Source organism: Girardinichthys multiradiatus, chromosome 23 (assembly GCF_021462225.1).
Source record: "Girardinichthys multiradiatus isolate DD_20200921_A chromosome 23, DD_fGirMul_XY1, whole genome shotgun sequence".
NCBI classification, from domain to species: domain Eukaryota; kingdom Metazoa; phylum Chordata; class Actinopteri; order Cyprinodontiformes; family Goodeidae; genus Girardinichthys; species Girardinichthys multiradiatus.
Window position 1 is genome coordinate 16,882,831 of NC_061815.1, and position 25,493 is coordinate 16,908,323.

The 25,493-nt window shown below is 37.8% G+C and overlaps 1 protein-coding gene across 5 annotated transcripts in view; it reads right to left on the bottom strand.

Annotated features, from left to right (window-relative positions):
- Positions 1-862: 862 nt before the first annotated feature.
- gria1a (glutamate receptor, ionotropic, AMPA 1a) overlaps positions 863-25,493 on the bottom strand; it is a 140,674-nt gene continuing 116,043 nt past the window's right edge. The window contains exons 14-16 of one of the 5 annotated variants that reach the window (XM_047353031.1): positions 18,781-18,895; positions 11,147-11,281; positions 863-5,779 (exon numbers count right to left, since the gene is read on the bottom strand). In XM_047353031.1, coding sequence (XP_047208987.1) covers positions 5,612-5,779; positions 11,147-11,281; positions 18,781-18,895 — 418 coding nt within the window. In that variant the 3' untranslated portion in view covers positions 863-5,611. Of the gene's footprint in view, positions 5,780-10,991; positions 11,282-18,780; positions 18,896-19,539; positions 19,655-25,493 lie in introns of all 5 variants that reach the window. The other 4 variants (XM_047353028.1, XM_047353027.1, XM_047353030.1 and 1 more) reach the window with 4 other exon arrangements.

Genomic DNA, 25,493 nt, shown 5'->3' on the forward strand with positions numbered 1-25,493 from the left:
TCCATCCAGCTTCCCTGGCTCTGCTAAAGAAAATAACCCCTAGAGCATGATCCTGCCACCACAATGTGTCACCGAAGTGATAGTGTGCTCAGAGCGTTTTGACTCAGCAGAGATGAGCTACATGTTTGCTGTGGCTTACATAGCTTGGGCAAACTACAAAACAAGCTTTCTTGTGCTTTTGTTTTAACAATTGGTGTGAGAATTTCAGACCTTGGGATATTATTTTACAGCCACACCCTGTTTTAAACCCTGTTCCTCCATGTTTCATGGTGCTGTTTCTAAGAAACCTCTCTAACAAACCTCTGAAGCTTCCACATAACAGATGTATTTAAACTAAGATTAAATTACACAAAGTTGGACTTATTCCACTACCTAGGTGACTTCTAAAGGCTGATGATTCCCCTGGACTTTATTTAGGTCTTTTAAATTTTAAAAGGCAAAATACAAATGTATGCCACACTTTTCACATTTTGTTTTTGAAAAAAAGGTTATTCCACTTTAAAGTTATACTCTAGTAAAATAGTTTGTGGTTGTAACATGACATAATGTGAAAGATTTCTAGGGATATGAATCCTTCAGCATGCCACAGTTTCATACATGCATGTCTGTCTACTTATTTGAAAACTGATTTTCTCATTAAGAATGATTGAATTAAATATAATGTGCGGATCCCACTTAAGTTAATGTTAATGTATATGACCCTGATGTGGACCAACAGGTCTACAGAAACTGATTCTGTTTAATTATCTCGCACGTCATGTCGAGCCAGACTGATTCTAACGTCTAAAGTCATATTCCATTTGTTTAAGCCTTACTTAGCATGTGTGATTACACAAGGTAAATAAAAAGCTGGACAGAAATCCATAGTTTATTCCTTTATTCAGTTACAAAAGCATGATGACTTTGTTCCAGGACACTTTGGTTAGAAAAAAAGTTTATTTTTCAAAAATCTGACCTGTGACAGCTCTATTCTCTTATACATATATTTTAAACTATTTACCAAGTTATTCACCACTGTTTTAAATAACCTCAGTGACAACTTTTCAAAGTAAAAAAAAAACTAAAATAATTTAATGTCTGATGAACAAACTGTAGATTCCAGTTGTAAAATACTGTGAAAATTGAAAACAAAAAACAATAACCACACACAAGAAAATAAATGTTCACTTTGTTACATTTAAAGCACTTAAAAATACCATCAGGAAGTGCTTTTTTGAACAGTAACAAACTAAAACATAATTAACCAGAAAACTGGCTTTAAACATCATTAGCATCTACAGATTATTCAACAGCAGTGTGTGTGTAATTTTTTTTAATTCTCTTCAAAGTGCCACTTGGCTACTATCCCAACTCCCCCTTACAGTAAAAACACAGAGTCTGTTTTTAATAATTTGTTTAAATTTTTTTCTTCTTTTTTAGAAATATTTTGTATGGTTAATAAAACATATTGTCCCAGATAAAGCCTCTGCTGAAGAGAGCTGTGCTGTGTACTATTAACAACTTAAAAATGAAAAAAAGAGGAAAGAAAAAGGGACTTGCACTGCTGTAAACTAATTTTGGCACTGATGTATGACTTCAAAGAGAACTAAATTTTTTTACTAGTAAAAAGAAAAATCCTTTTATAGGCAGAACACCAGGAGAAATGTATGATTTGGGTAAACTCTGACTGTCCCGTTAGCTAGCCAAGAAGTCATACATTAGATTTTGATACCATGTTATTTTCTTTCAAGGAGAAACTGAAAATAAAACACACTGACTCACTCACACACAGACACACAGACACACACACACACACAAGGAGTCCTGCCTTCCCATAGCCGCCTGGCCCTATAAATGTGAGGTCAATTCGAATGTGCGATTCTTAAACTAAGGCTCACTTGGGGTCTCCAGCAGCAGAAAAAACTCCTATTTCAGTCACCATAAAGGAATAAAAATCACACTCACTTCTCACATTTAAACTCATAGATATAAATACAGAGTAATGATGATGCAATGCAGGATATTTGTTACTCTGAATTACTTTAATTTAATAAATCCACTTTCCCCCTATTTGCTTCATTTTAAGAATTTCCTCATATTGTTTTTATTACCTAACCACAACGTTACAGTGCTACGCTTATGTAGGCTAAAAAATATATGTATCTAGGTAAAAACAAAATAAAATAAAAATCATACATTATTCCCTAAGCTTTTGTCTAGGATGCTTTCTGAAGAAAAGGTTATTGGTACTCCAACCTTTTAAAGGATAAGGAGGTCATTATCTATATTTTCAAGATGCGAGCAACATCCCTGTTTAACAGTTAGCTGCAGGCTAACATTAGCTTGTTGCGCTAGTAGCAGGACTGTAATTATAATTATGTTATGGTAGCTGCAGTAGAAATGGCTGCCTTTCATTTTAAAATAAAAACAAGTTTGTGTAGTCACTTTATTTGGTTCATCTGGATGTAAAAATATTACTAGTATTACGTGAATGGAGCTTGGCTTTTCAAGCCAATTACCATTTGTGAAGAGAAGATACATCTAATGAGGCATAAACACCCCATGAGGTTACATACAGAGATATACATTGGATGCCATGTTTGAGGCATCATTGTAATATTAACCTTGCTCCTAAGCCAGTTTTAGGATGCTGTGTAAGCTTTCACTTGTGCCATGGCAGCATGAGGATGGGGAAATCCATCGCAACTTTGCATGTTACCTACAAATATTATAAAGATTAAATGCAAAAAAAAGGGTCTTTTATATTTGAAGACATCTTTATTAGGACTGTATCAGTGTTATTAAAATTTGACTGACAGTGATCTAAGTGAAATAACTCAACAACTGTCAGCACATTTCAGATGAATTCTTGCCCCAAGAAAAGCTGTGATCACACCTTTTGTTCTGCCCGCTGCCAATAATAGAAAAATTGCAGATGCCAAAAATGATCTGATCATTCATGTACAGTTAGCAAAACACAATGCTCACTATTATCAGACTTTTCTTGCGTGATCAGTGTGCCTTCTCAGTAAATGAGAGTATTATTGAAAAGCTGATTTATTTCAGTAATTTAATAAATAAATAAAAAAATTAACTCGTTTTATATAGATTCATTGCACACAGACACAGATATATCTTAAGCATTGAATGCAAAACCCAGAAACCAAAGTTAACTTTCTCAGAAAATAACATTATTAAAATCCTACAAAATGACTTCTAATACAGAAATTCCAGGTTATGCCATAGAAAATCATGGGGAAACCTTTGACTAGACAGCTTTCAAGGCTGCAGCCACTGACACCCTCCACAAGTATGGTAAGCCATAAAAGGTAATTGATAAAGAAGCTGGCTGAACTAAGAATGCTGTGTCCAAGGAAAGTCGGTTGGAAGGAAAAAGTATGTAAAAATGGCCACAAGCAAAAAAGATAAAGAGATTGAGAGGATTATGAAGCAAAGCCCAGAGATTCACTAGGCTTGGACTTCAAAAAGGAGTCAGTGCTTCAGAAGCCAGCACATACAGGTCACACCTGAACCAGAGATGTCAGTGTCTCATCTTGTTTAGGGGAAAAAACTTCTGGACTATCTAAATTGTCCAGAATCCTCTTTTAAGTTGAATTTTATGTTCCACCAAATTACAAACACTACGCAGTACATGGTCACACTTTTCAGTATGTCTGAAGGCCCTTTTTGATTTAATATTGTCATTTTCAGATTTTCTGAGGGCTGAATATTGAATTGAATTGGGTTTGCAGAAGTTGTAAACCATATTAATAACAATTAACAACACTTGAAATATATCATTCTGTGTGTAAACATGTGGTAATAAAACAACTGAACTGAATTTTTAAACTATAGTTTTTGATTACATTATAGGTTTAAAGGGTGGAAGGGAGGAGCCTATTCCAGTTTTAAAAAATGCTAAAGGTAGGAAACACCCTGTGGACACAACACCTGTCCATCATAAACCCGACAGAGACTAGCAAGGCAGACTACCAGGCATACACCTGCTCCTAAGTCAAATTCTTGACCATCAATTAATCTACTCAGCCTGATTTTGGACTGTGGGAAAAATCAGTAGAACCCAGAGGGAAAACATGCGAGTATGGTTGGGAATATACAAACACAAAATGGTCTGTACAGCTGAGAATAGAATGGGACACCTTTTCGTTTAGTTATATGTTTTGATCATTTGACATTGCTTGTATAAAATAAATCAACAAATGCAAAACTATCTTACGAAGAGTCAAAGCAATGCCATCATGCCTAGCCCAGGACGCCTTTGTTACCACTGCCGTCCTCGATCTTGGATACATGTGTCATTTCTCCACAAAAAACAGTGATCCCCAAAGGCTTTACCGCCCCGAATAAACACAGTCAAACAGTCTGTAAGTCATTCCAACTGTGTCAGTCCCGCCTCTTTCCACCATGAGCTAGCAACAATGAGATAGATGAGGTCAACCTTCCTTTTACAGGCCATGCGCAATCTGCAGGGGAGATGTCAGTTTCAATAAACTGTGCATGCTGCCAATTTAATTAAAACTGCATACAGCTGGAAAAACATCAAAGGAGTTGTTGAACAATGCAACCACATTAACATGAGGAAGATGGTCTCTATGTCAGTTTTATGTAAGATATACTATGAATTTCACCACAGTAGAATACAGTGTAAGGTCCGCCTGTGCTATACAAAGCCAAAAACTAATTTTCAGTTTAAGATGGACATTTCTGATTTTGACCACTAACTGCCCAAGCAATGACCTGGAAGCAGCAAGTGGAGAGTTTATCTGTGTGCCTTTGTGGGGAATGGTCATATGGCACCAGGACAAGGCATGAAGTGTAAAATGAGGTGTAGCAGCAATGCATGTTCATTGAAGCCGGGTCAACTGGTGAGTCCCTCAACAGTAACCTTCATTAGACCTAAACTAAGACCTTTTTCAACAAGGCTCTACATTATTACAAGAGTGTAAACCATATACTTTATCATAAAAACTGCTAAACAAAGCAATCTGTTCTTCAAAAATGGAGTGTTTATGAAAAAGTGAGTGAACAGGAAGGGTAAATGTTACCAAAACAGTATCAAAGCAGTCAGAACTGTTCATCCTTCTGTGTCAGATCCGTGAAAAGGCATGTCCTGCCGGCCGGTCGGAAAGCATCTAGGTATTACAGAAGTCAGCAGTGGAAGTGAGAGTATTGCACACGCAGACGAAGGTCAACAGCTCCAACATAATGCCACAGCGCAGTCTTCACACTGAAGAATAAGTTATTTTTTTTCCACACAGATGAACACTGTAGAAAATGTCAAAATCACACCCAGTTGACGGCTTGTTTTATTGCAGCACATTTCCCTTCTTTTTTCTGTATCTTTTTTTCAAAACAACCATTTATTTAAAAAAAATTCTGTTCTCAGTTTCTGTTCATAGTTTATTTGGGAGTGGTTTAGAGAGTGCATTTTGGCAGTAAGTTCAAGTCTTTTTTGTTGTTGTTTTGTTGTTTTTTGTAGTCAAGCACATTGACAGCCAGGAGAGTAGAATGGTTTAAACCAGACGGCCATGATTTTTAGGTCAACAGAGTCTTATGTTCTCATTCTGCCCCACCCTGACAGACTGTCGATCCCAGCAGGACGAGATGGTGATCACATGCCGGAGGCACCCAGTCCCATGCTGGCGGTGTGGCTCATACAGGGCAGCGTCTGAACGGTCTTGGGGAAGTCGTGGGTGAGGATTCGTCCGTTCTCTCCTCCGCTTCCATTACCACTCATCCTGGTCAAGGTGGAGCAGCGCATGGCGTCATTGATGGACTGCTGCCGGAAACAAACAGGTTACATATAACCTCCTGACAGGATTTCAGACCTTAAAGATTTGTATTATATCTTGGCATGGGCCGGTTTCAGGTATCAAGGTATACAAACACTTTCTATGAAAGCGTTCCTATTGTTTGAAGTCTTTTTTCATGAAATGCCAGAGAAACCGAGTTTCCTGATTGGAGCATATAAAGTAATCGGTCGTTCCCCTCTCCCACTTGTTGCTGCATACTGTTGATCAGCTGATGGGAATAAAGCTCCAACACTTTAACGTTGCTTACAAGAATGACATATTCAGCAATAGCTGTGCCACACATCACTGTTATGAAGATACCACAGCAAGCTATGAAAGCATGTCTGGATACCTGTCGACTGCAAAATACCCAGGTCTGCATGAATAAATTGGGGACTGGTGATTTCCCCATTCAGAATTACATACCTTTGTAGTTTCAGTCAAAAAGGAGCTGTCTGCTATGGGGCAAACTGCCCAGTCTTCTGTAATTAAAAACAGCTTCGATAAATAATATCTACTTGCAGGAGGACGGTTAAGCCGCTTTCAGGCCTTTGTGGTCCACTTTAAAACTGACCAGAGTTTGTCTCCTCGGTTGGTCCATTTCATTTTGGTAGGTGTGAAATCAAGCGACTTCAAGTGAACCCTTTTCCACCTGTAAAGGTGGTTCTGGGTTCATTTAAAGGTGAACCTTGGTGCAGTATGCTTACAGTGGGAAAGCAAACAGTCTACCCAGCTGACCCCAAACTGAACTAAAGAGAGGTACTGATGTGTGTATGATTTATGGACATGCATATAATTTGAAAACTTTTAAATGTGTAACCACAGCAGCTTGTGGTAGTCTCTCCTTCACTGTTGTTTTTTTCTATACTGCTGCATTCTTCTCATGTACAGTACAGCAGGCTGATGGCTCATATCCCCGCTTAGGGCAAAACCTTTTAACATCTAATAGCCAGGGTGCATCTTTAAGCCGACCATTCAATTCTTCCAAATAAAAATCTACATTTTAGACCAGAATGTCATTCTTCCTATCCGAATTGGACCTTTCAGCTATCTCTAGCTAACATCCTTCCTAGGATTAATGAAGTTTCAGTTCAAATGCTTTTGCTTTGTAGCTGAACCTTTCACAAATAAATTCTTCATATCTACAACATCACCCTTGTAGAGTGCTGAAACTGGATTCCTAATTGAAGAAACTCTGATTTCAGATATCTTTACATCACATTGGAATTTCATTTACAAAAAAAGATTTAGAGATGAAATGGTTCATGGCTTGCCGTACAGGCTTACTGCTCATTCCAGGCAGTGTCTGATAGCCCTCCAAACAAGGAGCTATTATACCTGCATGACATTTTCCAGGGGGGTTTGGTCCACTTTCAGAGGTGCCGTGTATAAAATTGATGAAAACAAATGAAATTGTGAAATTTTTCAGCATTCCTCGAACAAATTGAATCAAATCCCATGAACTCTCCTAGTGTGAAAGCACCCTGAAAGTTTTATTTTACCTGGATCAGGTGTCCTTTTTTATTAAGAGATGTCATGAATCAGGTATTAAACTAATTATCTCCAGATCTAATTGCAAAAAAGAAAAACATAAGGCAAAATTAAAAAAAGAACATTAAAAGTAAAATGCTTTGCTTTTGAGAATGATTTGGGAATAGAAACAGTATAAGGTTTCAGTGTAAATCAGGTAAACGAAGGTATCTATGACTCCATTAAAATAGTAATAATTAATAAGTTAGATAATTTTTTCAGCATTAGGAATAATTGTTCCTTTTCTGTTACCAATAAAAGCAATTAGATCATATTATAAATTTTGTTTAAAATTTTTGTGTAAAGCAGTTATAATGTGAAACCATGATATTTCTACTGATACCGACCCATGCCTAATTATCCATTAAATAAACAAAGAAAGCTAAATAAATTCTTTGAGCTGGCAACACATAGACAATAAAGTAAGTTAATTTAAGAAAACTCTGCAAGGAGTTTTTTCTTTACTACTGTACATCTATATGCTCAATTGAGAGTGTCTTTATGTTACAATTCAATAAGTTGCTTGCTTGTCAAGGTAAAAACACTGATCTAATGCTACGTTTGTCCCTGTTAACTAGGATCTGAATATTTGTGGGATATAATTCTCAGTGCAGGTTGTTGGGCCTTAGACATCCTAATTTGTAAAAAGAGGAGCAGAGCAAAGTGAGGGCAGTGAGAGAGTTGCTGAGGCTTCACTCATTGCTTTAATAGCTTCATTCTCCAATCTAGCGTAATAAAAGCCACAAGGCTTGAAAGCTGAACCTAATGATGTGTGAGGATTGTGTGTTTGGTTGCCCGCAGACATGCGACTCTTTGCAGTCGTACCCTATTCTGTACCTGATTAAACTGGGCAAAGCAAGTGTGATCTTGTGCAACCTGTAAGTGCTGCACAGGGATTGGGGAGTCACCCCAGCCTTTAATTGGAACAATGTTGTTCCTTTGAAGGCAAATGGCCATAGAGGCACTTCTGGACTAATAGGCTTCTGGCCACCCTCATCAGCATACTGATCAGGTTCCTCTTGGTTGACTGATTAAAATATAAGAGACTGATGTAGAAGATCCCTCCTTGTCTTGGTCCTGGGATGCATTTTTCTGTTTACATGAAGGGGATGTGAGTATGCCCTTAGGAGCTTTGATGTTGGATGGATAAATCAAACATTGGTTTCATGTAAATTGATCCATGAAACAGGAGCGTGTAAAAGCTAAAAATCTCACATCTTCTAGTGAAAGAAACAAAAGGAACAAGTCTTCATTTTCACATCTCTGGACATACAACAGTTTCAGTTTAATCTGTTTAAGGCTAAAGCTGTGATGGAAGACATGCGAGTCGAACCAAGACCACCGCATGGTATACATATAAACGATGTTCACCACAATGGGCCCTGCAATTGCGAGACAGTCAGCAAAAAGAAGAAGAAGAAGGAGAGAATTGCTCAGAGCGACAGAAGTAGATAGATGTACCACTGTGATTTAAATTGCCTTTATACCTGTGCAGGAAGGGAAATTGCTGAAAAGTGTGCCAAAGATTACTGTAATAAGTTCAGTGATGTGATTTAACAAGCACTCTGCTAGGAAAATGTTCTTGGTTGAAGAAAAAATAAGAAGTTGCATTTTAAGTTATAGAACTATAGGGCAATCTATTAGCGTTGTGAAAACATTTTTAGATAACCCTATTATTTTATATTTCAACCTAAATAAGCCAGACTTCAATGAGCTCAGATTAAAGGCTTTTGCACAGAACAACAATCTGTTGTTGAAACCAATTGTTTCATGATGCATAATTTGGTGTTTATGAATGTGTATTTGCTTATTGGTTTTTCTGTTCACACTTCCAGTCTCTACCTTGTTTTACATGAAAAAAAACTTTACACATGCAGGGTTCACCATGTTTCTAAAACTGCTTTAAACCTTAGGGGACCTTTATTAACCACCCCAAATCCAAATTTGTAGATATCTTTTTTTTGGCACTAGAGGCCTTTATTTTTCATTTTGTGACAGTGGGCAGACAGAAAAGAGGCACAGAGATAGGGGAAGACATAGGGCAAAGATCGCCGAGTCCGGAACCCGGGACAGCCGCATTGAGGACTATAGCCTCTATATATGGTCACGCGCTTAACCCCTACACCACCAGCGCCATGGCCAACCCCAAATCCAGATTTACATACATATATATATATATATATCTATATCTATATAGATGTAGATATATAGATATACACTACCGGTCAAAAGTTTTAAAACGCTTTTCTCTTTTAATGGGTCTCTATATTTTCATGACTATTTAAATTGTAGATTCTCACCAGAGACAACAAACCTGTGAATGAACGCACATGAAATTATGTAATAAACAAAAAGTGTGAAATTACTCTAAACATTTTTATATTTTAGATTATTACAAAATAGCCACCCTTTATTTTGATGACTGTTTTGATCTCTTGTTATTCTCTCCATGAGCTTCATGAGGTGGTCACCTGAAATGGTTTTCCTAAGAGTCTTGAAAGAACTTCCCAGAAGTTCATTGAGAGATGGCCAACGGTTAATATCTCAGTCATTACAGCAAAGGGTGGCTACTTTAAGGATTCTAAAATACAACATATTTAAAGTTTTTGGTTTGCTACATAATTGCATATGTGCTCATTCACTATTTTGATGCCTTCATTGAGAATCTATACATACAATATGTATATATATACATTTGAAATATAAACCTCTGAAAGACAGTATCTATAAATAAACTTTCATAGCTAAAGTGAATGTATTGCCAAGGACATCCTTCAAAATAAGTGGGGTACAATTTATATTTGATCAGCAGTACTGTGCCAAAGTGACAGGACATCTCTCATTTGTTCCTGATTTATTTACCATCAGCTAGACATTTTTGTAGTCTTCTAGTCTTCTTGAGCAACAATTATTCTAGCTCTCTAAAGGATTTGGTTCTTGTTTGAGATTGTTCCCTTTTCAGAGATTTTAGGTACAGTACCAGACCATGTTTTTTTTTTATCATATTTGGTCAGTTACAAGATCTTGACAGATACTGAGTAAAAGAAAAGGGAAGTCTGAATAAATATTTTAAAAGCTTAGAGAAGTATTTTTCAAGGCTACTTTCAAAGATTACAAAACAGCCAGGAACATTTGATTTAAGGTACAATGAAAGGTGTTGTTTGCAAAATACTATACACAACAAGTCCTGTAAATGATTACAACTGGTGATGGGTTGTTATTTTTATAATTTAAGCCTCTATTATAGGCTTATTAAAGGCCCTAAATTACATCTAATCAAGTGCTTGGAAAGTCATCGCCTTGTGCATCTACCTTTCACTATACCAAAATGAGCTGGTAAAGTGGAGAACACATGAATTTAAATAAGATTTAATAGCCTACATTCTACAACCATGAAATTCGAAGAGGTGACACTAGAAATGTTCTAAAAGAAAACAGGCATAAGGGCAATTTTGAAATCAAGTGATTGAAGAACCCTGTAGAAGGTCAGTGACAAAGACTGAGCAAGGCAGCAGCAGAGGTAGCGAGAGGTACAGGAGAGCGTTGGCACTGCGGTGGAAGCCGTGAGCGGCCCTACTGTGGTCACGGTTAGATGGGCAGGACGGGGTGGAGGCAGAGGCATCATCATCATTATCATCATCTTAATGGTTTGATCACAGCATTTCCTACCCCATGGCTGTGCTCTGCCCTTATATCTTAACAGTGTTGTTGGCGTACAGGCCGTAGCTCTGCAGCTCTGTGTAGGGGGCACTAGCACCACTTTCTAAGGCTGAGCAGTGAAAGGCCTGAGCGGCTGTGGCAGCAGCGGCTCGCGCGGTCGACACCTTCATTCGGCGCGACTCGGTCCGGGACTTGTAGCAGAACTCCACCAGTGCCACCAACATGGCTAGGCCCAGGCCTCCAATCAGGATGTAGAAGACTCCCGCCACATTGCTGAGGCTCAGAGCACTTGTCTTGTCCTGGAGGGAGAAGGAGCAGGTACAGGGGCCATGGCCCAGATGTGAGGAAAGACAGTGGCAACAAAAGTGGCATACTACATAACATTACACTTATCTATGTATACACAGACAGAATCACAAAATAATCTCCAAAATAAAACATGTTTACAGTGCCCTGCAAATGTAGACCTATCCCTTGAATTTGTTTTTTTTTTTTGCATTTTTGCAGTATTATAATCTCAAGCTTCAGTGTAGTTCATTTAAATTTTCTGTGACAGACCAACACTAAGTAGTGAATAATTCTGAAGCAGAAGGAACATTTAACCTGGCTTTTAATTTGTTTTACGACTAGCAAAATCTGAAAGTAAAGGATACATGCCACACTTTTTGTGGGTAAGTAATTTTGTAAACCATGTGTCGTTTATCTGTCACTTTACAATTAGGAGCTGCTTTGTGCTGATCTATCACATGAAATTGCAATAAAACTCATTGAAGTTTGTAACATGTTGTAACATGACATAATGTGAAGAAATGCAAGGGATATGAATACTTTTACAAAGCACTGTAGCGAAATGACATCATCAGACCCACAAACACACAGGCATACCCTACATAGGAACTGGACTGAATAGGGAGGCACAAAACTACAAGTGCAAGAGGATCAGACCCATGTAGACAAATAATATCAATAGAAATATGGCAGAGACCTGTCTCACAACTTTAGTGTAAACTGTATTTCCTGTTTTTCTAGCTCTTCTCTGATATCATAGAGAAAGCTACAACTGAACTTGGTGACTAACAGGGCAGATCTAGTTTCTCTCCAGGCTTGCAGCTGAGAATACATCATTAGGCAGCATCTCAAAACAGTAGGCTGCGGAAAATCTTAGGGATGCAAGGGAATGCTCCCTCAGCTTTTGCCACATTCCACCATCTGCACCGATAAAAACTTAGCTGTAAATAATTTGTGGTCCAGCTAGTTTTCTCACCAAACGAAATTCAGCAAGTAGATGTAAAAGCCATGAATACAATCTACTGGTGGTTGCTAATTGCACTGAAGGGCTTTCAGTGGCTGTTGACATCTATACTGGCTAATGCATTCCATCACCACAGGAACAAGGGGAGCAGATAACACCCTAGTAATAAATATGACGTATTCTGTCTGAGCTCTACCGTTCAGCAGATTTTAATTAAGAAAAGGAAGGATATCATAAATCACCTAGCAGGGATTTATTCAAGTTTCATTTTGGCCTTTTTTTGTAGATTATTTAATCGCCCTTGTGAGCCTTCCTTATCTACATGAGCAGAGGCAATATTTATGAATTATTTGGATGTATTGTTTAGTCTTATGTACACTTACAATGTTTATTCCATAATAAAAGAACCCAACAAAGATTTAATTCCTATAGAGATGTCACAGTACTAGCCTAGAGACATGATGCAGGATCAAATTGATTTTATAGCATTTTATTTTGTGGCCGAGTTGCCGTCTATCTTCGACTTTATAAGATCGAACCCTGTCCTGATTTGAGGTTTTATGTATTGTATTGGTAAGTATCTGCAGGTTTGTTTCCTATAACCTATAATTGCATTTTTATTTTGTATTATATAACATCATGCTATTCAGTGGCTGGATGTTATTATTATTTTTTTTAGATCTCTATTGATGTAGTGTTTTATGAGATTTATACAACTAAATATTTTTTTCAGTATAATTTTAGTCTTAAAAAAAAAACCAAAAAACAACTTTATAACCTATTAGTTTGAGAAAATGTTTTCATAGAGAAAATTTTCCAATATTCCAATACCACTGTTTCCACAATTACTAGCACCCTAAACAATTCCTGTAATATAAGTAAAGCTTATTTTAAAGGTTTAAAGGTTTCTACTAACTATGAATTAGTAATCATGACTTCCTCTTTCCAAAGTCATAAATGTGACATGACATTAGGCCCCATTTTATTCAAATGTTTAATTTCTTTTGAATTCCATTTTATTTTAGAAACTTTTTTCAAAATGGTAAATTTAAGTGTGGCAGATATGTCATCTTTAAAAGTCATGAAATGTCTCCTTAGGAATGAACCACTGGACCTGAACCTGCGGTCAGAGCAATAACTAAAAAGTTTAGAAGAACTAGAAAAATGACATATAAGCCTGGATGAGGACCCAAGTTTAGTGTGCTGCCACAAACAGTAAGGAGGAGAGCAAGGAAGGTGAAAAATAAATCCTCCTCTTTTCACTGTTAGGAGAACTGCAGCAAAAAGTTGCATCTTTGGGTCACTGGGTCCCCATTGGAACTATTTATTTTGAAGCTTGCACTAATCTTTACCAAGAGTGCCAATAATAGTAGATAGTACTAAAGGCCAGGAAAATGAGAGTCAGGCCTCAGTTACTGAACAAAGATTGAGTCTATAACATCTGTGTGTGTGATAAATGCACATGACCACATTACTATAATCTAACATTTTTTTAGGAAGGTACTACATTACAGCCCAGGCATTCAAATGCATGCTACAATGTTAAACAATCTAAAATCTTTGCTTAAACATTGCTTTTCCAGTTTTCTCTTTGTATTGTTGGTCACAATCTGTGACTGAAAATCTGTAAATGTTTGCTCTACTGCCCTTCTAGGCACATTTACTTTTATCATGTAACTGAAAATTAAAAGCTTCCTCAAACTACTCCTCTTTAGAGAACAAATCCTGAGAAACATTTAATAATTGATGTATGTAAAAGCTTTTCTGTTAAGGGGAACAACAATTAGAAAGCAACTAAAGGAGAATAAAAGGAGCTAATGAAAAGCTTTTGCTTGACTTGGAGTACATTTCAGTTTGTTTCCTTAACTAACTGGAAGAACATTGTTGCATAGTTAAAAGCTTAGGCTCTGTGGTGTGGAATAATAAAAAGACACATGATTGATACTGTTGCTGGAAAAAACTGATTTCAATCTTATTCCTAGAGATAAAGGAAATGCTTATGCTAGTTGCTAGTCTTAAAGAAGATGGTTGCTTACAAAATATGCTCATCCTACGTCAAGAAAACTAGCTTACCTGCAATTCAATTCTAACCTTTGTTGTTAAATGATTACAGCCACATTTTAAGGAGCTAATTATAAAGGTGTTAAAAGGATTCGTTAACTGGGGACAGAACAGTTTTGTTTAGTTTCTTATTTTTATATTTTATTCTGTTCGCTTTTATCGAAGAAAGGGTAACGGATGGTTCTTGCTAAATTATCTACAAAGAGACATGTGCTGTAGGTGATTTCAGGAGAGGAAGCCTTCAGAAATATTAGCAAAAAAGATCAAAACATGTCTGCCATTCAGTCTGCAAGCTGGACTCTTTTATACCCCCCTATATGGCTCAGTACACTTGTACCTGGTACTGTCGATCATCCTGAGGTGTCAGACAAATTTGCATCTTTTTCTGTCACACCTATGTCCTGCTATTTATTATTCCTCAACCTATAATTATTCAAGTTGCTCCACACTGTACTTCATCTGATCAGTTTACAATTAAAACACATCCAAAATAAGCCAGCTATATGGAAATGTTTTAAGGATGATGCCAGATGTTTGTACATTAATGTTTATTGTAGCAAAGGATTGCTTAATATATCATAGAATGGGATAATCTGTTATAAAATACAAAGAAAAATTGCAGATGAACCTAGTGCTGTAAGACATGGTTAACATATTTTCATATAAGAGATCAACAAACCCATCTACATTTTGTCACTATGAATTTGCTGTTATTTGTCTTTTTTTCAATATGGTTACTTTTAAAACCAATTAAGGCCGTTAAGATTTATGTTCAGGAATGTGACAGACTTGACTGGCATGCCTGGAAGCAAAAACAAGAAAATGACAAATTTGATTCGAGACGAGAGACCCGAAGGTTCATTTACCTTCTGTTCATTTGTCAATGTATTCAGAAAGGCATTTTTCATAGCACCACTGCTTTAATACCTTTTTGATTCTAGTCTTGGGTCACAGTATAAAATCAAACTGTTTGTTTGTTTTTATTTTATTTATTTTCTATGGATTCTTATTGTTATGCACTCTGCAGAGTATTTTAAAGTTATCATGACATGCTCTGGTTTTACAACAAATTGGAAAAAAAAAAAGATAATCCTAGCATATTTAACACCTTATGGCAACAGCAATATTGAGGACTACATGCTGAAAGTATTTTAGCAAGTTATACAGTTTAAAAAAACTTTTTGCATCATGGCACTATAGTTAGTACAGTTTATTGTCCTAACTATTGTATTATATAATTAATATTACATGGTGTAAATAAAAATAGATGTTGTAGATAGATATTTTTGTCAGATAACAACTCTAATACATTAATCACTGAAACATTAGCACCATGCACACTTAATGACACATAAAGATGTTTAAAATGCATCAAAATAAGTTCATCTTTCATTGCAGTATCATATCCTGACTGAAAAGATCCTGCCTTTAATTTGACTTTGTTTACTTAATGGTGAAAAAAAATCCATATAATGAAATTGTTTTTTTGTTTTTTACAAAATTAGCTGAGTAACAATAACTGGTACACCTAACTATTCCTATAAAATAAATGCCACTGAACAATGTTTTATTTGTAGTACTTTTTGTATTTTGCTTATAGTTTCCTTTTAAATTAGTTCCTATATTCCTGCACTTCCTCTTTATTTTAAATAGCTCACTGACACAGAATATAGTAAGCTTTGAAGCACCATCTTATCAGTGCACTCCTCAGTGGTACTTAGTATGGTGCATTCCCTCATTTAAACATCAGATTTCTGAGTTTTCAGACTGTCCGGTCTGTTCCTCAGATTGTCAAGGAAGTTTTATTTACTAAGCCAAGACTTCGGGTTTACCTTGAGGGTAAACATGACATGACACTTATGACAATATTAGAAAGACAAAAGAACACACCATTCACGTAAGACACATGTTTGTTCTTCATTGGTCTAAATCTAAATTAGCTTACCCAAATGTACAATCATAGCATTAGGTAAAATATTTTGAAACAGCAGGAACTGTGACAAGCAAGACTGAAAGAGCACCCAAGTTTCTTTTGCCAGCAAGCAGAGTAAATAAGGAAAAATAAGGTAAAATTACACTGTTAGACAACTGTGACAAAGCATGGCATCCCCAAGCTTGCATTGCAACTATTTATTCTGAGGCTTTTTACACATCTTTGCCATGGATGTCAAAAACTGACTATTACCCTACAGGTCTATAAGATTTAGCAGTTATAACTTAAAGTTACAACAAGCACAGAAAAGAAAACATGAAGTGCTCAATTTAGCCTCAATGACAGATCACCTACTGGACATGTGTCCATATTGTAATGTGAGATGTGTTTTATGTAAATAGGTAAACATATTTCCATAATGCTATCTTTCTTGGTGAGTTGTTTATTTATGCCGCTGTGTTTAGGACATTATTGGATTTATCTCACATTGTAATGTTCTCCCCCGGAGACTGTGCCCTTCTTGCCACACAGCTCAGAACCCCTGCACTAAGCTGTCAGTCAGCATAAGGCAGCAAATTTCTACAAGATCAAAGGTCCACATGGAGCAACATATGGAAGGAAATCTGAATTAAAAAGCCACAGCTTTACTGTCAGGGAAAATTGCTTCTTGACTCAGTAGATAACACAAGCTGCTAAAGCCTGCAAGTTGACTCAAGCTCGGTGTTGCAAACTGACAACGTTTGTGTGCACACTCTACGGTGAGACAATTAAAGTAGGATTATTTTAAAGGTCAGAGTACAGAGATTACAACTGGGTAAGATCAGCAAGTGGCCAAGGGCCTGATGTTTTCATTCGTCTACTTTGTGTGCATCTTTGTTTCTTTCTGTAAGAGGCATTCTATTCCAAGATTATTGTAACACTTCATCTGCTTCCATGCTTATGTTTAGAAGGTGGGGTGTGTTGTTTTCCAAAAGTTTGCTTAAAGTACATTCAAAGTAATGTTTACATAAATTTAACAATCCTACATAATCCACCAATTTATAGACTGGCAATGAACAGTAAAACCATCCCAACACAAGGTTGTCAGTGGAAACAAAAAGACACCAGAGTACTGGCCAAAATATAAGAAACAGATTTTTAAATACTGCTTGTGAAAAAGTTAGAAAACTTTGTCATTAGGAGACTATGTGCTTTCTATTTGTGCTCTTTTAGGTTAGTCAAACTGGCACTGCTAGAGACTTTAAAATAATCCCTTGTCACATATGCTATCAAAGATCTAGCATATGAAATTTGCACTTAGGATATACACAAAAAAAACAAAAAAAAAACAAACCCATTTTGCTAAATTGAAAGTAATAATTTAATAATAATTTTGAGAGCCACAGGAGGGATGTGTCTGGGGGCACTTCCTAACGATTTAGCTGATTTATGATACAATAAAGTGACTACTAAAATTAGAATTAGAAACCAACAAATTACAACTTTTCCTGGATTTTCATTGCAGAACAATGAAAGAATGGGCTTGGACAGCTTGGATTTATTTAGTAGGTGTTTATTTTTTCAAGTAAGTAAAAAATGTGAGCTGCAATCAATCTGGTCTCACATACTTTTATGTTTTTATAAAATTAGAAAACAGTCGGACAGATGCCACTACCCTGCTGTAACACACCTACCTCATTTGACTTCAAAATCGATATGAAAGCTCACCAAGATGCCAAAGATGCATTTAGATGTATTCATCAGGTGCCACTTAAGCCCATCAACAATTCTATTTATTATTTAATAAAATGTTGCATGCATCTTGATTTTATTACACACAGCAGCATCTGCAATTATTGGCACCTCCGGTAAATATATGTATATCGTTTTAAAATGCATTCTTATTGTACTACATAAGAATGGGCCACTCTCACACAAACACATGCTGCAGTTCTCCAATGGTTAGGTTAGAAGATTAGAGTATCAGGAAGTCATAAATTAGTGACTGAAACTTCCTTGACACTCTGGTAAACATGAAAAAGTAATCTGCTGGTAAAATAAATCAAATGATTCTCAGCCCAATCTGCACTGAGCCCTGAATAACAGGTCCAACACTTAAACATCTGCATATTTTCTGATCAGTGACTGTACCACACTAAGTGCCACAAAGTTGCACTAAAAAACAACTGTCATCACTCTTACTCAATCAAAGTCAGATCCTTTGAGCATAATTGAAGTGACTAAAATAAAGACAGAGGTAGCAAAGAGGTGAAACAAGCTGTTTAAAAGGGGAATGTAATTTTTTATGACATGTCGAAACATGTGAAGATATGTCTGCGGTTCATAAATGCTGCTGAAATGTCAAGGTCAAGATCTATGGTCATCTTCAGTAAACTAGAGAATGCATTCAGATGAGGCTCATTTGTCAGATTAGGGGGGGGGGGGGGGGGGTGAATTATGTGTGGTAGAGGTTGAGGGGCTGGTCTATTGAGGGGAAAGGGGCTAGTTTAGGAGAAAAATTGGGTTAATGCCAGGAGGTGCTGTGATGTGTCAGATTTGCGTTGGAGACTAACCTTTCTTGCGGCGTCGTTGCTGCCACACTCGCCTTTATCGTACCACCATTTGTTTTTCAGTTTGTCTAAGATGGCTTGCTCATTGAGTTTCAACACCGCTAGGTTTACTGGGATTCTTCCGACAATAGGGAAATAACATAAATAACATATTATACCATGTTATTTTATGTTATTAATTCAAAAACACAGATACAGCCACACAACAATCATTGCTTAGTCTTGCTTATCGACAAAGAAAAAAAAAAAACAATCACACACAAGCACACACATATGTGGCATAAACATCATTATAAACATTAGAGTCAAAGTGATATGCATTAATACTCCATCTAGCTTGGCTGACTCACTGTAAGGCAGTAGATGTGTATTACTATATCACTTCGGGTAACCGGCACACTGCTTACCCTCACTTATGCAACACTGTCTTCTTATATTAAATCTTTTGGTAACAGAAAATTAAAAAATCTCATCATTTAACGACTATACCGGAAAAGCATCTGCAGCAAAAAATAAGAGATTTTAATGGATTTAGCTGCTTTAATAACTAACAAGGTTTCATGATTCACATAGTACTCTTTTTCAGGTCTGTGGATTTCAAGATTTATAGCTTAACAGTTACCCTGTTTGGCTTTTTTTCAATTACACCTTCCTAAATCTTATGGAGAAAAAGTGTTGCCAGAGAGGTAATGTGGCGTGGAGCTGCCGGTTACCCCGCCTCTCCACCCCGTTACACACAGGGTTTATCAAAGTGGCTCTGACCTTGGAGTCCCCGCCCCCGCTGCCGCACTCTCCCTTGTCGTACCACCACTTGTTTTTCAATTTGTCCAAGAGGCCCTGCTCGTTCAGTTTTAACACTGCCAGGTTTACTGGGTTTCTTGAAAATAATATGAAACGATAGCAATTAGGAGACAGATATAAAGAGTTTGGTCGCATGGTGGTGGTGATTATAACAATGTTGACTTGATATCAAGGGAATCTACTGCATGTAACTACACTGACATGAAACACGAGGTCTGGCTTTGAATGTGCATGTTAGTGGTATACGTGCAATGCACTGAAATGCTGGAGAGCCCATACAGTTTTAACAGGTTTTACCAAGCAGGGGCTTCAGAGAAACAAAGTGCTAAATGGAGATGCCTTCAGTGATGATGCTACTCTGCAGATGGTAACTGCTTTTCAGATACACCTGCAGAAATGTTAATATGATAACTAATATATGAATAAGGGGTTGTAACAATATATCTTCCCACAAGCTATTGCAATATTAAGTTGTCTCAATTTTGTTTTCTCACAATGAAGTCAGCCTGGCATATTGCTTCTTTTCAGTAAGCATCTTCTGTGAGCATATGATTTCATTCATGAAGTAATCGTAAAATATTACTGCGAGCCCTGACAGCCCATATCAATGTTTGAGATGCTACTGAAGTGAGAAAGGATGTGGTTCTTGAGTTGTTGCCACCTTGTGTTGATACAGTCAGCTAACCACAACCAGTGTTGCTAACTTAGCCTCTTTGACAAAGCAATTGTCACTAAGAGCCTGAAACATCCTTTACATACTGTATGTGGACTTAAAACAGCAAGCTGGCATAGTGGAACCAAAGAAGGCAAGAACTGAAAATGAGTGTGATCGATAAAAGAATGTTAGTCAAGTCAAGTTTATTTATATGCTAGAAGAAAAATGATAATATTAATCCTTGAGGTTGCTGGTATGAGGCAGCTGTGGTCCCATCATTCAAATAAGCTGGGTCACTGGTATAAAACATTTTAGTTCAAACCTTTTAAATACTAATAATATTTGGCTGTCAATGGTATGAAATAGTTGTAATACAATTCTTTTAAGAAATCTAAAATTCTCTGGTCATTGGTGTTAAAAGAGTTTTAGTCAAAATTTTCAAATACTAATATTTGGCTTTCGTTGATAATCCTTCTGAGAAATCTGAAAATCTATGAAAAGTAATGAAATCCCACATTTAGGTAGATGAGAAAAGAGACCACTTTAGGTAAGAAGAGGGAAAAAAGTCATTTTTCACACTTTATCCTTAGCAGGATACAGTTTGAGATTGCAAAAAACCCTCAGCACAAAGAAGCAACATATATACGAAACAACAATATGCAGGGGGATCTGATGAAGGCGGTGTGAAGGGGTGCATATGTTTATCTTGAGCATGTGTGTGTGTACAAAGTAAGTTCGTGAAGCACTATCACAATTGCCATTGTCCTTGATGATACGATACAAATGTTCATCAACCAGCCACAAAGTTCTGAGCAGGTCCACAGATGTCCTCAGGGAAGGGAGGGGGCAGAGCATCATGTTTACATAACTTCCAGGTGAAGTTGAAGATAGCCAGCCATCAAGGCCGTGCAGGGGAGCCAGATTCAGAAAAACAACAATTATTTGGGTTAGGCTGACTCTTAATTTTCCGTCAGCCTTCAGAGTCTCGCTGGTGCTTCTCAAAGGCAAATCCAAACAGCCAAATTCCAGGTCCTTTCTGCCAGATCCGAGTGAACAACTTTCTCCAAGATTTATCCCATTTCACCCCTGAGTCCAGGAACCCCAAAATGCCTGCGATCCTGCGTAAGGATCACATTCAGTATGCGATTCAGCTCACGTAACATCTCAGTCTGAGTGTTGATCGCTCTGCAGATCCCATTATACATGCCAGGCAGCCTTACAATGACCAAAGCAGCTGCCGACATTTTTTGAATTTCTCGATATGGCAGGTAACCGCCTACTCCAAAAAGCAGAAATCCTGTTATCAAACATCCAATTGTGTACACATCTTCGACATCCTCGACTGACAATATCGACAGACAAACAATCCTCCACATCTGCCAGAAGTCCATTGTGTATCCGGAGAAAAATCTCCCGTCTGGACAAGAGGGTTCCCCTTCGCCCTGTCTTCTCGTCGAGAAAAGTTTATCAATTGCATTGAGAGACAAGGAGACCAAATCCATAACTCAGAATTTTGGACGATATGCAAAAAGAGGCTCCAAAAAGAAAGACACAGAGCTGAAGCAGGGCAGATATGGGAGGGTGCAGGAGACAGACAAAAGCGTCCTCCTCCACCGAGAGCAGAAAGGAAGAAAGTGTTACACATCAAATGATTGTCAGGCTTTTTGGTTAGTTCTGTTTTCAAGTTTATTGCCAAGAAATTATGTCCATCGACAACAGAAGGGATTATACATTGCTGAAAAAAATAAAGGGAACACTTAAACAACACAATAAAACTCCAAGTAAATCAAACTTCTGTGAAATCAAACTGTCCACTTAGGAAGCAACACTGATTGACAATCAATTTCACATGCTGTTGTGCAAATGGAATAGACAACAGGGGAAATATTTGGCGATTAGCAAGAAACACTCAATAAAGGAGTGGTTCTGTAGGTGGGGACCACAGACCACTTCTCAGTACCTATACTTTCTTGCTGATGTTTTGGTCACTTTTAAATGTTAGTGGTGCTTTCACACTCGTGGTAGCATGAGACGGACTCTACAACCCACACAAGTGGCTCAGGTAGGGCAGCTCATCCAGGATGGCACATCAATGCAAGCTGTGGCAAGAAGGTTTGCTGTGTCTGTCAGTGTAGTGTCCAGAGCCTGGAGGCACTACCAGGAGACAGGCAAGTACACCAGGAGACGTAGAGGAGGTCGTAGGAGGGCAACCACCCAGCAGCAGGACCACTACCTCCTCCTTTGTGCAAGGAGGAACAGGAGGAGCACTGCGAGAACCCTGCAAAATGACCTCCAACAGGCCACAAATATGCATGTGTCTGCACAAACGGTTAGAAACCAACTCCATGAGGATGGTATGAGGGCCCGACGTCCACAAATGGGGGTTGTGCTCACAGCCCAACACCATGCAGGACGCTTGGCATTTGCCAGAGAACACCAGGATTGGCAAATTCGCCACTGGTGCCCTGTGCTCTTCACAGATGAAAGCAGGTTCACACTGAGCACATGTGACAGACGTGACAGAGTCTGGAGACACCGTGGAGAGCGATCTGCTGCCTGCAACATCCTTCAGCATGACCAGTTTGGCAGTGGGTCAGTAATGGAGTGGGGTGGCATTTCTTTGGAGGGCCACACGGCCCTCCATGTGCTCGCCAGAGGTAGCCTTACTGCCATTAGGTACCGAGATGAGATCCTCAGACCCCTTGTGAGACCATATGCTGGTGCAGTTGGCCCTGGGTTCCTCCTAATTCAGGACAATGCTAGATCTCATGTGGCTGGAGTGTGTCAGCAGTTCCTGCAAGATGGAGACATTGAAGCTATGGACTAGCCCGCCCGTTCCCCAGACCTGAATCCGATTGAGCACATCTGGGACATCATGTCTCGCTCCATCCACCAACGTCACGTTGCATCAGACTGTCCAGGAGTTGATGGATGCTTTAGTCCAGGTCTGGGAGGAGATCCCTCAGGAGACCATCCTCCATCTCATCAGGAGCATGCCCAGGCGTTGTAGGGAGGTCATACAGGCAAGTGGAGGCCACACACAATACTGAGCCTCATTTTGACTTGTTTTAAGGCCATTACATCAAAGTTGGATCAGCTGTAGTGTGTTTTTCCACTTTAATTTTGTGTGTGACTCCAAAACCAGGCCTCCATTGGTTAATAAATTTGATTTCCATTGATGATTTTTGTGTGACTTTTTTGTCAGCACATTCAACTTTGTACAAAACAAAGTATTCAATTAGAATATTTCATTCATTCAGATCTATGATGTGTTATTTGAGTGTTCCCTTTATTTTTTTGAGCAGTGTATAAAATTGCTTTTGACTTCAATACGCCAGCCAGCTGGAGGTTTTCAGACTCTTATTTTGAAATAGGAGAGGTAGTAATTGATGCCTTCTATTTCTTAAAATTGACTAATAAAAACCAGTGTTGTATTTTGCGAGTACACAGACCTATGGGAAGAAACTTGTGCCATCAGAAACTGAATTTGAATTGGTCTAACTGAATTTGTATTTGTGTAATTTGAAATTAAATGCATTGGTTTGAAAACGAATTTTACTAAACTGAAACTGAATTTAATGGTTTGAAACTGAATTCATTATGCTTTTAAAATGTATTTCGTTGAATTAAAAATTCAGTTTGACTACTTTCACTTTCAGGTCTGTAATTCAATTTCAGTTCCAAAATTCAGTTTTTTGTGGCACACATCTGGATCCTTGAGGATAGCCACAGATTAATCAAACACAGATTCATCAATTTACGTTTCACATCAGCTTAAACTTCCTTTATGGCATGTTGAGCTGGAGCAGTGCAGCATTATTGAGCTTGGTGGATGTCAATCACTAGGTCAAATGATGGTCAAACAGTAACACTAATGCTACCTGTAGCTATTAGCTAAACATGCCAGATTAGCATAGTGTGCCGCCGGTGTAACGTCGGTCTGCGTTTCTCTTGCCCTTACCTCAGCATAACTTCTGTTGCCTAGCAACCGTGTTAGCGTGAAGCACAGAGCTGTGAAGTCGAACAAATGGAGCCTGAAGGTTAATAACGTTGTCTCTACTGTAAATAACTACACGGTTTTTATTTACCCTCTTACATTTTGCTGATGGGTTATAATGCTGTTTTGTTTTAAAATGTCATTGTTTTATGATCTTGTTCATTATTCGGCCATTTAAAATGTTGAAAATATTTTTTGTGTTCATAGATATAAAAATCTAACACTAGATAAAATACATAGATGACAAATACCATTTGTTTAATTCATTTGTAAAGCTTTAAACAACTTAAACACTAACATATTAACTATAGGAACTATGTTTAAATGAGTTTATTTGTAAACCAAACATTAATATTAGATTTAATCTGACTGAATTACATGTGTTTAACTTCCACCCATTGGGGAAACCTAGCGGGATTTTGAAAGCAATGTGCCGGGAATCAGCTGTTCTCTCGGGGTTTAGCGCACCTCAACCACCCGGTCAGCTGACAGCTGGCGAGGCGAGCCGGCTGCTGGGGCCGCGAACGAACACATCGGCGCATTTGTGTAATTAAGCGATATCTTGAATAAACTGATCAGATATTTTAGGTTTACACAACTACATTCTCGTCTAAAAACATTGTAAAAGTTCTGTAGTTTCACAGATTGCGCAATATATCCAATTTTATTCACAGCTTTTTTCTGTCCTCCAGCCTTTGCTACTTTCGTTTGAACAATCTACTTTGACCCGCAATGAATCATGGGATAGGGTGGGACACGGAGGACACACTGGATCCGTCCTTCAAATCTGGGGATAAGAAGGACACATTTGTTGGTACCTTGGAGATAGGACAGCATTCGTCGCCTCATCCAGGACGTTATCGGCCTACAAATGCATCCTTCAAAAGAATGCAGTCCTGAATTTGGACACAGCAATATGAATGACATCCGTGAATCAGTAAATCTGAGTTTGATTAATCTGTGGCTTCAAGAACCCGGATGTGTTACACTAAAAACTGAATTTTGGAACTGAAATTGAATTTCAGACCTGAAAGTGAAAGTAATCAAACTGAATTTTCAATACAAAGCAAAGCAATTTTCAAAGCAAACAAATTCCGTTTTAAACCATTATATTCAGTTTCAGTTTAGTGAAATTCATTTTCATACCAATGCATTTCATTTCAAATTACACAAATACAGATTCAGTCTGAGCAATTCAAATTCAGTTTCTGATGGCACAAGTTTCTTCCCATACAGACCCCACAAGTGCTATTTTTCTAGAAA